The sequence below is a fragment of the Mastigoproctus giganteus genome, chromosome 12, assembly GCF_048544385.1.
Source record: "Mastigoproctus giganteus isolate SK-2022 chromosome 12, ASM4854438v1, whole genome shotgun sequence".
NCBI lineage: Eukaryota > Metazoa > Arthropoda > Arachnida > Uropygi > Thelyphonidae > Mastigoproctus > Mastigoproctus giganteus.
The window spans coordinates 28,111,387-28,126,122 of record NC_143586.1 but is presented as its reverse complement, the minus strand read 5'-3'; the positions used below and the strand labels follow the sequence as shown (position 1 = coordinate 28,126,122).

The following is a 14,736-nucleotide window of genomic DNA, read 5'->3' as shown; positions in this document are numbered from 1 at the left end:
TTTTCAAATAGAACATAATTTGTCCAGGTTTTTTTTTTTTTTTTGTCCAGGGCAGCAAACGCCTATGGCTTATTTGCACCATATGGAAAATACTATTAATATTTTTAATGTGTAAACATTGTACAACGATTTTAACTTTATAGCTAATAAATACTCGTTCCTTCAGAACAGATAAAAGTAGAAAAGGTACATGACACCAACACGAAATTAGACTATACATACAGTACTGTACATACGTAGAGTAATAATACATACAGAAATAATACTGTACATTCTACAGTATTAATTAAACTGGAAATTTTAAATGCAATAAACGAGTGTCGCCAGAAATAAGTGCAAATACAAATATTCCCCAGATATTTTTGTGCCAGTTCCCTCCCAATTATTAATTATTTCGACTTTATATTATACCATAAAAATACAATTTCCCAATGGTGCAAACCACTGCAACCTAATTATTCTGTGCAGAACGTTCCAGAATGAACGGCAAAAACTCTATTCCAATTTGTGTTTAAGCTCCTTGTCAAGAAACATTGCCTTCCTAAATACGTAGTTGTTACATTAGTGGCACTCTCCAGAAATTTCATTGCTTCAAGATTGCAGTCCGGGACTTGAAGGCGAATTCCTTTGGCTCTAGCAGCGACTGGTATACAGTTCATTAAATGTTTTAATAAAAACTGGGCTACGTAAGTATCGTCTGCATACAGAGGCACAACAAACCAGTCTCCGGTAAGAAAGGGCTTGATACAACCATACCCACAAACTGTGTTGCCATCTAGTGAGAATTTGGAAAAACATTGATATTCTTTTATCATTTCTTTTAATATTTTTGACCGATCGTAACAATGAATTGATTTATCATAGTCCACCACTTTCTGAAGTACGCTCTCATCTATTGGGCTGATCTTTAAATCTCTGCTATCGGTTGCAGGCGATCCATCTTGCTCCTTCATTTGAATACGACATCCCCTAAATATCCAGGGGCAAACGTAGTTGATACCAGCATGCTTCTTGAAGTATTCTATGAGATCTTCTGAAGTAATTAGTCCAAAGTTTCGGCCCTGTAAATGGTTAACAGCTTCGTGAACTAGTTTGGTACCAATACCATTAGCTCGATGTCTTGGCTTTACATATACCATACCAATATTACCGTGGCTTTCGCTGAGAATAATTCCAGTACACCAACCAATGATACCATCTGGAAAATACAAGAAATGAAGTCAACCATCATGTTTATTCAACGTAGTATTTCAAAGTTTAAGGAGATAAAACTCTTTCTGTGGTTAATAAACTCTTTCTATGATCTAATAATTTTTTACAAATTTTCTTTAATGGAGTAGTAAAAAACATAAAAAACATTTTATAATAAATTTAACATGTTTATATTACGATTAATTTCATTGCAGAAACTATATTTAAAAAAAAGAATATTATTAATTTTATACAAATTGTTTAATATTTGTATAAATATCAGATACTGCCCGACTGATAAACGAATTTAGTTAATTATACTTGAAAAGTAATATTTACAAATATTTTTATTAATATTTACGTATTCGAATTTTTTAAATTAATATTTACAAGATATATCAGCCAAAAAATACTCGATAGGTGGCGTCTTTACAGTTCAATTTTTACATATATTAAAATTGGAAGACTACAGAGAAGATTAGCACTGCCATTTGTGTAAGGAAATTTTTAAAATATCAAAAATTTATGAAAAAATAAAATTGTTTTAATGAATTTTTATATATTAATATGTCACTAATATTTTTATTGATATTCAATATTAATGCATTTTAATTATTAATTATATATTAACATACGTTATAGATTTTATTATATATTTTTCCCAATATGTGATTTATTAAATTTTATACTGTATATACACTTTCGAATTAGTAGTAATAGTGATGCATGTGATGCAAGAAAGCAAGCTTATGTAACATCAGCCAAAAAAAAAAAAAAAAAAAAAAAAATTCACACAACTGTTCCCTCTAAATGTTTGTCCAGTTCCTCCTTAAATTTATTTAACCTATCAACTTCCGCAACGACAAATGAAAGTTTGTTCCAGCAATTTTCTTTTCTATAAGTAGCTTATAGACCTTGTCAGGATCCTTAGTTTATTCTGAATTCATACAGCGAGATTTGGAAGTTAATTAATACTTAAGTGTTAATTTATTCATAACTTGCCGCCATTGTTATACGACACAACGTTATTTCCCGAACTAGATAGTGTAAGCTTAGTATAGTATAGTATAGTATAGTATATAATATAATATAATATTGTCAATTAATCAGTAAAATCTATTAATTTTGTTAAACTTCGTTGTCAATTAAATTGTACTTTTAACTAAATACATATAACAACTTAGATTACAAACATAACATAATTAATTAATACATAACTTGATATCGAAGTTATATAAACGAAAATCGTGGATAATACTCGATACTGAAAAAAATTTATAGCGTTATAACTGTGTTGGGATACAAGTTTAGGGTTATAATTTTGTACTGAATTTGAAGTTTTATTGAAATTAAATTGAAATCATGACTCAAACCAGAGCAGCAAAGCAAAAGGCTCAAGCTAATGGGAGTGTTGTGGCTCAGGGGAGAACTGAGGGGGGGGCAGTTTCCGTCTGAATCACAGCCTTTTAAAATGCACTGCATGCATGATGTTTGTGGACAATCGAGTACTGGACATGATATTGCCATGGGGGATGTCTTTGTGTGTGTGCGCGATGTAAGGAGTGTAACGAAATCAGGCGACAACTCAGCGTTGTTATGGCCTATATGAGAGCTCGAAGGACAGGGTGAATGCCCTCGAAGGATCTAAATTGAGGGGCCCATCAAGCTCTCAGTTGCCCACATCAACGCCAGAGCTTGCACTTGGTCATCACGCAACACAGCGGCAACCCCCAAGGCAGAATGCGCTGGTCCCACAGGAACTAGTAGTTGTGGTGACTATTGTCAGAGAAATGGGAATCATGCTTTGTAAAAAGGATAGGTGGAACAGAACCAGGGTATGTCTACCAGGGGCAAAGGTTGATGACGTTGTAGAGCGGATATCATCATTTAAGGGCAAAAAAGGTGATATAGTTGTACACGTTGGCACAAATGATATTAAGAGTAGGAGACCGGCAGAATTACTTAACAAGTAGTAGTAGTAGTAGTAGCGTGTGATGCAAGAAAGCAACTGTATGAGCTTATGCAGCATCAGCCAAAAAAAAAAAAAAAAAAAAAATTCACACCATTCCCTCCAAATGCCTGTCCAGTTCCTCCTTAAATTTATTCAACCTATCAACTTCCACAACGACAGATGGAAGTTTGTTCCAGCAATTAACCACCCGCTGGCTAAAAAGGCAAATTTCCGCACATCTATTCTACATCTGTCTTTTCTTAATTTGAATTTATGCCCCCTTAGGTTCGTAATCTGAACAAGTGGAAGGACCCCATTAGAATTCAGCGTGCTCAACCCATTCAAGGCCTTATACACTTCAATCAAATTACTGCGCAGGTGCCTAGTCTCCAGCCACTGCAATTTGCAGAACTTAAGCCTCTCTTGGTAAGAGGATCCCTTCATTCCCCTCACCAATCTTGTTGTTCTTCTCTGTACACGCTCAAGTAAATCTACATCCTTCCTAAAATGAGGCCTCCAGACCTGTACGCAGTGCTCAAGGCGTGGCCTGACCATTGCCTTATACAGAGGGACAATCACCTCCTTCTCCCTGCTAGCAAAATTCCTATATATCATTGACAAAACCTCATGACCTCCCCTAGCAGCCTGTCTGCATTGCTCAGAAAACTTCATATCTGACTGCACAATTACTCCCAGGTCTTTTTCATTTTCTACCACCTTAAGTGTAGTACCACACAGTTGGTACGTTTCTCTGGGGTTACTTCTACCCATATGCAGTACTTTGCATTTGTCAAGGTTAAACTTCAGTTGCCACTTCTTATCCCATCTGCCCAAATTATCTAGATCCTGTTGCAGTAGCACACTGCCACTACTGTCATTAACAACCCTGCCAACCTTTGCATCATCTGCAAACTTCGACATTAAGCCTGATATACCTTCATCAATATCATTGATAAATATACAAAACAACAGTGGACCTAACACCGAACCCTGTGGGACTCCACTAATAACATTAGTCCACGAAGGGCAGCACCCATTGATTACCAAACTCTGTCTTCTCCCACTTAACCATCCTTTTATCGATTGTAGCAACTTACCCTTAATACTATTCTGCTCCAATTTGTACAATAGTCTTCCATGCGTAACAGTGTCAAAAGCTTTCCTGAAATCCAAATATATGGTATCAAAATTATTTTTTGCATCCAGTTCCTTTGTAACCACATCATAATATCCTATCAAATTTGTCAGACAAGACTTTCCCTTAACAAATCCATGCTGTGTCTGACGTATTGCTGCAGTCTTGTCTAGATGATCCTGCAATGCATCTTTAAACAGTGACTCCATTATTTTACCCGGAACAGAAGTTAAACTAACTGGTCTATAATTACTCGTGTCACCCTTCGATCCCCCTTTGTGAATTGGGGATACATTTGCACATCTCCAGTCAGTGGGAACCTCCCCTGAGTCCAAGGATGCTCTCATAATTATGGCTAAGGGTTTGCTTAGTTGCTTTGCCGCCTCCTTTAATATAACTGGATAGATCCTATCCACCCCAGGTGCTTTTCTTATGTTTAACTTCAACAATTTCTCTTCCACTTTGCTCTCAGTTATTATAAAATAATTAAGTATCCTGCTACAATTTGATAACCTTCTGCCATTTCAAACCTTAATAATTCCTCATGTGTGAATGTAGATGCAAAATACTCATTCAGTTTGTCTGCTATCTGAGCAGGATCAACAACAGTCGAACCATCGATGTCAAGTGGACCAATCAGATTCATTCCCTTCCTTTTAGAGTTTATATAAGTAAAGAAATCCTTGCTGTTTTTCTTGGCATCTTTTGCCAAGGATTTCTCGTAATCTGCCTTCGCCTACCTAACCTCTATTGTGACCTGATTACAGACTAGCTTATATCTGCCATAGGCTTCTGAGTCGCTTGATAATTTATATGCATCCCATGCATTTTTCTTCTCTGTTACGAGTCTCATTAGTTCATTAGATAACCATTTAGGCCTAAACCTTGAACAGTATTTCTTAATAGGTATGAAACTTTTAGTAGCATTCACGATTAATTCCTTGAATGCTTCCCACTTAGAATTTACTGTTGGTAACATCGTCAGTTTATCCCACAGGTCACTGTTGAAAAAAGCCGCGAATTAGGGTTGAATTTGAAAGTGTCTGCAATTCTGCCCAGACACGATAGGAGGGAGTATATGATGAGAGCCTTGTCGATCAATTCGGCAATGGAAAGATTGTGCAAGGCTCAAGGGGTAGAATTTTTTTCAGCCTGGTCTGTACTTGTTAACAGGAGAGATTGCTTCTACAGGGATGGGATACACTTAATTAGAAAGGGTGCAAGAATATTTGCTGATGCTATCGAGGCAGTGTTAGGTGGGTCGGAAAACTGCTAGCTTGAGGAGATACAAGGAATAATAGATTAACAGTAGCCACTGGCGGAGGTGCAAGTGATTTTTGCACTGCTTCTATTGGAATGAGCAGCAGCCTGGGAAACAAGATGCAGGATATTTCAGAGACTGCTGGGAGTCATTGCGGTACAAGTAAACACATGGGTTGTGTTAGGGTAGCTAAGAATAGGAACAGCTGCATGCATAGTTGCGTGTTCACCAATGCTAGGAGTTTGGTAAATAAATTTGAGGTATTGCTCAAAACATCAAAGGCAGATATTGTTGGGATATCAGAGACGGGTCACACAGATATAATGAATGGAGAACTGAAATTTGGGGAGTACAATATGTATAGAAAGGTTGTACAGGATAGGAAGGGAGGAGGAGTTATGCTATTAGTTAAGAAACACATAAAATCCAAGGAAGTGAAGCCAGTCGACATCGCTGGACAGTTCAGTGTCGAGTTAGTTTGGTGTGACATAAGCATTGGGAGATCAAAATTGAGAGTAGGAGTGTGCTATAGGCCTAATGACTCTGATGGGTATAATAAGAAACTGTACAGGGAAATAGAGTGGGCCAGTAAATCAGAGAATCTTATAATGGGGGATTTTAATTTACCAGATATTGACTGGAATTTGTGGGTTGGTCACTCACACGCTAGCAAGGCTTTTGTGGATTTATTGGATGATTGTTTTCTACATCAGCATGTTCGTGAGGCAACTAAAGGGAGTAATACTCTTGATCTGATTATCAATAGTAATTCTCCCTGCATTAAGAATCTGCAGATAAAGGAACCACTAGGTGGCAGTGATCACAGTGTGCTGAAGTGGGATTTACTCAAAGAGGTAACTATCATCAGGGGTAAAGGGAAGGGTTTTTGCTTTCGTAAAGGCGACTACAATGGTCTGAGACAGTATTTAAATTCTATACAGTGGGACCAACTGATGATGTTACCAACAGAAAATTCAAAATAGCAAGTATTCAAAGAACTTATCTCCGAAGCTACTAGGCTTTACCTACCAACTAAGAAATATTGTTCAAGGTTTAGGCCGAAATGGATGTCAGATGAACTAATGAGCCATATGACAGAGAAAAAAAATGCATGGGATATATATAAATTAACACGTGACACAGAAGCCTATGATAGATATAAGCTGGTCTGTAACCAAGTTACAAAGGAGGTTAGGCGAAAGCAGATTACGAGAAATCTTTGGCAAAGGATGCAAAGAAAAACAGCAAAGAGTTCTTTACTTATGTAAACTCTAGAAGGAAGGGGATGAATCAGATTGGTCCACTTGATAATCGATGGTTCAACTGTTTATGATCCTGCTCAGGTAGCTAACAAACTAAATGAATATTTTGCATCGACATTCACACATGAGGAGTTATTTAGGGAGGAGAATGCCAGAAGTGTATTCAACTCTGGCAGTAAGCTAGATAATCTTGTAATAACTGAGAGTAAAGTGGAGGAGAAATAGTTGAAGATAAACACAAGAAAGGCACCTGGGGTGGATGGGACGTATTCAGTTATATTAAAGGAGGCAGCAAAGGAAGTAAGCAAACCCTTAGCCATAATTTTGAGAGCTTCCTTGGACCCAGGGGAGGTACCCATAGACTGGAGATGTGCAAATGTGACCCCAATTCATAAAGGAGGATGAAAAGCTGACACAAGTAATTATAGACCTGTGAGTTTAACTTCTGTTCCAGGAAAATTAATGGAGGCACTGGTTAAAGAAGCACTGCAGGATCATCTAGACAACACTTCAGTTATAGCTCAGACACAGCATGGTTTTGTTAAGGGAAAGTCTTGCCTGACCAATTTGATTGGATACTATGATGCAGTCACAAATGAACTGGATACAGGGAATAACTTTGATATTATATATTTGGATCTTAGAAAGGCTTTTGATACTGTTGCACATGGAAGACTGCTGCACAAATTGAGGCAGTGTGGCATTGGAGGCAAATTGCTGCTTTGGATAAAGGGATGGTTGAGGGGGAGAAGACAGAGAGTGGTAGGTAATCAATCGACACTGCTCATCGTGGACTAATGTTATTAGTGGTGTCCCTCAGGGTTCAGTGTTGGGTCCATTATTGTTTTCTGTATTTATAAATGATATTCATGATGGTATATCAAGCTTAATATCCAAGTTTGCAGACGATACAAAGGTTGGCAGCGTTGTTAAAGACACTACTGACGCTATGCTGCTGCAACAGGATCTGGAAAGGTTGAGCAGATGGGCTGAGAGGTGGCAAATGAAGTTTAACATTGACAAATGTAAAATACTACATATGGGAAACAGCAACCCCAGAGCAACGTATCAACTCTGTGGTACTACACTGACAGTGGTAGAGAATGAAAAGGACCTGGTGGTAATTGTACAGGCAGATATGCAGCTCTCTGAGCAGTGCAGGCGGGCTGCAAGAGTAGCTCATGGTGTCTTGTCAATGATATACAGGAATTTTTCTAGCAGGGATAAGTAAAGTAAGTAAAGTAAATTGCAGCCATTATCAACCCACTGCAGGATGGAAGCTCCTCAACAATTCATGCTGAGGGAAATGGATCATAATCTGCCACGCTGGTCCAGTACGAGTTGGCAGATCGACCTTATTTAGCAGTCAGGGGCTTGAACCCCGGTCTACTCAAAGAGCGTGTGCTTCTGCACTCCCGCTCTTGACCACTTGGCTACGGAAGGTGATTATTCCCTTGTATAAGGCAATGGTCAGGCCACACCTTGAGTACTGTATACAGGTCTGGAGGCCTCATTTTAAGAAGGATGTAGAGCTGCTGGACAACAAGATTAGTGAATGGAACAAAGGGTTGCTCTTACGAAGAAAGGCTTAAGTTTTGCAAATTACAGTGTCTGGAGACTAGGGACCGGTGAGGTGATCTGATAGAGGTGTATAAAGAGCCTTGAATGGTTTGAGCATGCTCAATGCCGATGGGATTCTTCCTCTTGCTCAGAATAATCACATGAGAGGGCATAAATTCAGATTGAGGAAAGACAGATGTAGGATAGATGTGCGGAAATTTGCCTTTAGCCAGCGGGTAGTTGGTTCTTGGAACAGACTGCCATCCCTTGTGGAAGATGATAGCCTAAATAAATTTAAGGCTCAGCTGGACAGGTATTTCGAACGAACGGAGGGGTGAAATGGAAGTGTTTTTTTTTTTTTTTTTCTGGCTGATGCTGCATAAGCTTGCTTTCTTGCATCATATGTCTCTACTAATGCTAATGCTAATTAACCACCGCTGGCTAAACGCAAAGTTCTGTATATCTAATCTACAGCTGTCTTTCCTCAGTTTTAATTTATGCCCCCTTAGGTTCGTAATCTGAACAAGTGGAAGAATCCCATCAGAATTCAGCATGCTCAACCCATTCAAGGCCTTATACACCTCAATCAGATCATCTCACAGGTGCCTAGTCTCCAGTAGCTGCAATTTGCAGAACTTAAGCCTCTCTTGGTAAGAGGATCCCTTCATTTCCCTCACCAATCTTTTTTCCCTTCTCTGTACACACTCAACCAAATCTACATCCTTCCTAAAATGAAGCCTACAGAGCTGTACGCATTACTCAAGGCGTGACCTGACCACTTCCTTATGCAGAGGAACAATCTCCTTTTCCCTGCTAGCAAAATTCCTGTATATCATTGACAAAACTCCATGAACTGCTCTGGCAGCCTATCTGTATTGCTCAGAAAACTTCATATCTGACTGCACAATTACTCCCAGGTCTTTTTTATTTTCTAACACCCTAAGTGTATTACTACATAGTTGGTATGTTCCTCTGGGGTTACGACTACCGATATGCAGCACTTTTTTTTTCTTCTTGTAAGTTGTTGGCCGATGCGGCTTCAGTGGCCATAAATGCACCTCCCAAAGGTTTTTGCATTTACTGTGATCCAAGCCCGAGGCGGGATTCGAACCCGGGACCTTTGGGTTGCCAGGCAGGCACTTTACCACCCAGCAAGCCCGATCGGCTCCATATTTGTCAATGTTAAACTTCAGTTGTCACTTCTCAGCCCATCTGCCCAAATTTTCTAGATCCTGTTGCACACTGCCATTACTGTCATGAACAACCCTGCCAACCTTTGTATCATCTGCAAACTTCGACACTAAGCCTGATATACCTTCATCAATATCATTAATAAATATACAAAACAACAGTGGACCCAACACCGAATTTTGTGCGACTCCACTAATAACATTAGTCCACGAAGAGCAGCGCCCATTGATTACCACCCTCTATCTTCTCCGACGCAACCATCCTTTTATCCATTTTAGCAACTTACCCTTAATACCATTCTGCTCAAATTTGTACAGTAGTCTTCCATGCGCAACAGTGTCAAAAGCTTTCCTGATATCAAGTATATGATATCAAAATTATTTTTTTCATCCAGTTCCTTTGTAACCACATCATAATATCCAATCAGATTTATCAAACAAGACTTTCCCTTAACAAACCCATGCTGTGTCTGAATTATTGCTGCAGTCTTATCTAGATGATCCTGCAATACATCTTCAACCAGTGACTGCATTATTTTACCCCGAACAGAAGTTAAACTAACCGGTCTGTAATTACTCGTGTCACCCTTCGATCCCCCTTTGTGAATTGGGGATCCATTTGCACATCTCTAGTTTGTGGGGACCTCCCCTGAGTCTAAAGATGCTCTCATAATTATGGCTAAAGGTTTTCTTACTTCCTTTGCTGCCTCCTTTAATATAACTGGATAGATCCCGTCCGCCCCAGGTGCCTTTCTTATATTAACTTCAACAATTTCTCCTCCACTTTGCTCTCAGTTATTACAAAATCATTAAGCACCCTGCCAGCTTACATCTGCCTAGCCTATATCTGCCATAGGCTTCTGTGTCACCTGATAATTTATATGCATCCCATCGATTTCTCTTATCTGCCACGAGTCTCATTAATAGGTATTATTATTTCTTAATATTACTTAATTTAAAATTAATTGGATTGTATATTGCTTACTTGAAAGTCAGGGTTAATTATAATCTTAATGGTTTACTGAAAACGTAAATAAATATTAAAATAATAAATAAACTTAATTATATAAATATTTACCCTTCTCGGAATGTGCAATAAAAATACCATCAGGGTCTACTTTATGCCAGGTTTCAAGTTCAGCAGCTGTTCCTATTACACGTTCAGCAAGTTTAAGTTGTTTTTCTAATACTGGAATTTCTGATCTAGTTATGGCTCTTATAGTGTAGTACAAATTTTTGCTTGATACATTCATTATTTTGAAATTTTTTAGTCTAGTGAAGTAAACAATTTACTCTTTGTGCAAATATTAAAGAAGACTAAATATTTCTTTCTATTTTCATTAATTAAAATACTTAAAAGCTGTGTATTAAATTGTCGCAACGTTACTTGCATAAGTAGCAACGTTTATCTGGAAAACTTAACCCAATTTGTAATACTGCAATTGGTTTCCAGGGAAATCACGTGCATGATTATCGAAGGATTATTTCATTTTGCGTTGAGGGTGTATAAGGTTTTAAAAGGGGCACTTAAAAATTCCGATTACGTAAAACTCTGATATGAAATTAAAGATGAATGAATAACAGTTTTACAGAGGTATACATGTGCACTGTCATGCTTAGTAAACCGTAATACCAGCTGATATTGCGCATGGAAATGAATGCTGTCGGTGGCATGAGTACTATATTCACTCCCACTGCCATACTTAGCAATGAAGGATGGACATAGTATTAAGAAACTAGTATTTAGATGAGACTACAAAATGAAAGAATTTAATATGAAGGAAAATACTGTAACAGAAAGTTTAACTTATTTAAAAATGTAAAGTTTATATATTTTTAAATTTGCGGCACAAACTGTCATGATAAAAAAAAATAATAATAAATAAAATTGAAGGCAAATGGACATCATTAAAGAGTAACAATACAGCGTATCCAGTGACAAAATTTTTAAGATGGATATAGATTCGGGATCATAGATTAGAGGACTAACACCCAGCTGGAGGATATGAGAAAGACAAGGACACTGATGACCAATATCCGCTACATCACCCGACGGCAGCTGTGGAGAGACTGACAATAGCTAAGAAAGAGGGAGGAAGGGGCTGATAGGCCTCATCGAGCTACAGCTAACACGAAGGATTACCTCCAGAAAACGCAACAGCACTGTATCATGCCATAAGGAAGATAGACAAGCGGCATACCCTACTTAACCTAAGCTAGGAGTCACCTCCCGCCCAGATGGTACAAACGAAACTAGAAAGATGGTCAGAGAAGACACTCCATTGCAAGCACTACAATGACCTCCATCAAGATCACATAGATAAAATGGGTTCCAATGCATGGCTCACGAGTGTGAAGCTCTTCCCTGAGACAAGCATTCATGCTCGCCATCGAAGAAAGACCAAGTAATCAACACCAGAAACTAACTATAGAAAATATATCGCCAAGGAGCCCGGAGTGTCAGACGATGCAACCTGGCCTGAAAACGATCCCATACATCACCGCGAGATGCAAGGTGATCTGATCTCGTAGACACGACCAGGTATCCAGGATAATACACTGGTGTGCAAAATTTAAGAACCATCAGGTTTTCACCTGTAGCTTCTCATAGGAGTGGCCTGGATATTGGAAAAGCATACCAAAGGAACCTCGTGAGGTACAGAAATTATGAAGGAAACAACACCAACACAACAACGTAAACAAAACGGTACAGAGAGACTTTATTCAAAAATGGCAACATAGCACTGGCTACCATGATACAGATGCGTCACTGCTAAAGATGGAACAAAGGGAAGAGGTGGTCCTCAGTAAGAGATATGGCCACCCCTAATATCGATCAAGGCTTTGCACCGCCTGTCCATACTTAGAACAATGTTGTTGATAAGTTCTTGCAGTAACATCGTCCGTTCCTCTGTCAGCGCCATCTTCAGCTTGTGAACATTTTCTGGTGGGTGTGTACGTGCCGCTAGACGTCTCCCCAGAGTATCCCATATGTGTTCGATGGGATTTAGATCGGCGGAAACGGGCAGGCCAATTCATACGAATAATGTCTTCACTTTCCAAAAGCATATCACAGCTGCAGTGCGACGGGGTGTGGCGTTATCATCCATAAACACAAACTTGGGGCCCAATGGCATCTCGGAACAGACGCACATAGGGAAGGATTACCTCAGTACAGTAGCATGCACCGGTTACAGTACCGCCTTCCAGTATCTGGAGTTGTGTACGTCCATCCAAGATAAAGCCTGCCCAGACAAGAACACCTCGACCGCCATATTGATCCCTTTCAGTGATGTTTGCGGGGTGATACCGTGTGCCAACCTCTCACCAGATTAGCTGACGTCCAGAATCGCTGCTGAGACTGAATCTACTCTCATCTGTAAAGAATACCTTAAGTAAAGATTTTGTGGTTGTAACTTCAGAAATAGTGTTGGTCCTTAAGTTTTGTTCTGATGTACACTTCCAGTATGTATACATCAGAAGCTAGCAAGGAAAGGCCAGTTGATCAAAGAAAGTATCGTATTATAAGTACGAACATCAAAAAATATAATCATAATAATAGAGGAATGGAGGACAACCATCAAGGACGAGCATCATCGCTAGACCGATATCCATCAAAAAGAGGAATCTTTCAGGGAGTGCTCTGTGTCCAATGTAATCCTGTCCAGCACTATACCCCTCTGTCCACTGTCCTCAACAACAGGCATTACAGAAATACCCTAAAAGAATGGAGGAATAACCTGTACACTCTCTTGCATGTAATGTGCAGCGGGTGGACAGAAATCATGGGATACCTACCTAGTAACGTTTATGCCCACCTTTCGCCCGGATAAGGGCAGTCGCACAGCGAGGCATTGAGTCCATTAGTTAACGAAAGCGTTCTACAAGTATTTCTGTCCATGCTTGCTGCACTGCTGTCCGTAATTCCGTCGCATTCCTGGATGGAGGATCCAAAGCTCGGACGGACCTTTCCACAGTATACCAAAGATGCTCCACAGGGTTCTTGTCCGGTGAACGGGAAGACCATTCCATGGTGGTAAAATCTGCGAACTTCTCTTCGAGCCATGTTCTAGTTACCACGGCTCTGTGGAAAGCACATTGTCCTTCTGGAAGAGTCCATTGCCCTGTGGGTGCATGATGACCATGAAGGGATGCACTTGGTCTGCAAGAAGGGACACATAACCTAGACCGTTCAAAGTTGCGTCTAGACGTACCAAAAGTTCAAACGTGTGCCAGTTGAACACGCCCCAAACCATTACCGACCGTCCATCTGCCTTAACAGTTCCTTGTTGACATGACGGGTGCATAGCTTCGTGGGGTTTCCGCCAGATATACACCCTCCCGTCCGTTCCAAATAACTGGAAATGGGACTCGTCGGACCAAGAGACTCGACTCCAATCATCCCGACTCACGACGTTTATCCATACTGACATTACCATCTACGTGAATGCACTGCACCTGTCAAGCGATGGGTTCGTCCACTAGCGAGAGGGATGACAGCTTTGCATTTCTCAGGAACCAGGTCCCATGAATTCTGTCCTTTCAGTGTACATGGATGATATCAAACTATGCTGCAACCGAGAATCGTCTCCAACAGCAACTCTGGATCACAGAAGAGTTCAGCACTGATATCTGGATGCAATTAGGCCTAGACAAATGCAAACCCATGGATTGCATCAAGTCAGCAGAAACTACCAGCTGATGACAGGTGAAGATATCGAAACCATGACAGAGTAAGAAACCTACAAATCATTAGTAGTAATACAAAGAGATCAAGGCCCACCTAACTGAGAAATACCATCAGAGTGAGAAGCATGCAAAAATCAAAGCTGAATGGCAAGAACCTGGTCAGAGCCATAAAACGCTTAAAGTCCCAGTACAGTCGTGCTCCTTCGGGATCATAGATTGGTGCAACATCACGCTAAAGGAGATTATGAGATCGATCAGGATAATAATGACAAATATCGGCCAGAACCACTCTTAGTCGACCGTCGAGAGACTGACCATAGCCCAAAAAATGGAGGAGGAGGAGGAGATTGACTGACCTTGTTGACTGACCTTCGGGATCATGACAAATATCGGCCATTTGTCATGATCCCTTTATATTGGATTGGACCAATATAAAGCTGGAGGAAATTATGAGATTGACCAGGATAATGATGACAAAGATCCGCCAGGACCATTTT

General features: G+C 39.7%; 1 protein-coding gene across 1 annotated transcript; it reads right to left on the bottom strand.

Annotated features, from left to right (window-relative positions):
* Positions 1-455: 455 nt before the first annotated feature.
* On the bottom strand, positions 456-10,803 carry LOC150076818 (uncharacterized). Its single transcript, XM_090385689.1, has 2 exons — positions 10,629-10,803; positions 456-1,198 (listed from the first exon to the last, which is right to left on the bottom strand). The coding sequence occupies exons 1-2, from the start codon at positions 10,801-10,803 to the stop codon at positions 456-458; spliced, it is 918 nt and encodes a 305-aa protein (XP_090241815.1).
* Between the last annotated feature and the right edge of the window lie 3,933 nt (positions 10,804-14,736).

Bases quoted from the DNA above. Each gene is read 5' to 3' on its own strand.
- LOC150076818 (XM_090385689.1), bottom strand. From the start codon at position 10,803: ATGAATGTATCAAGCAAAAATTTGTACTACACTATAAGAGCCATAACT. The intron at 1,199-10,628 runs GTAAATATTTAT...TGTATTTTCCAG, and splicing joins TATTGCACATTCCGAGAAGG to ATGGTATCATTGGTTGGTGT.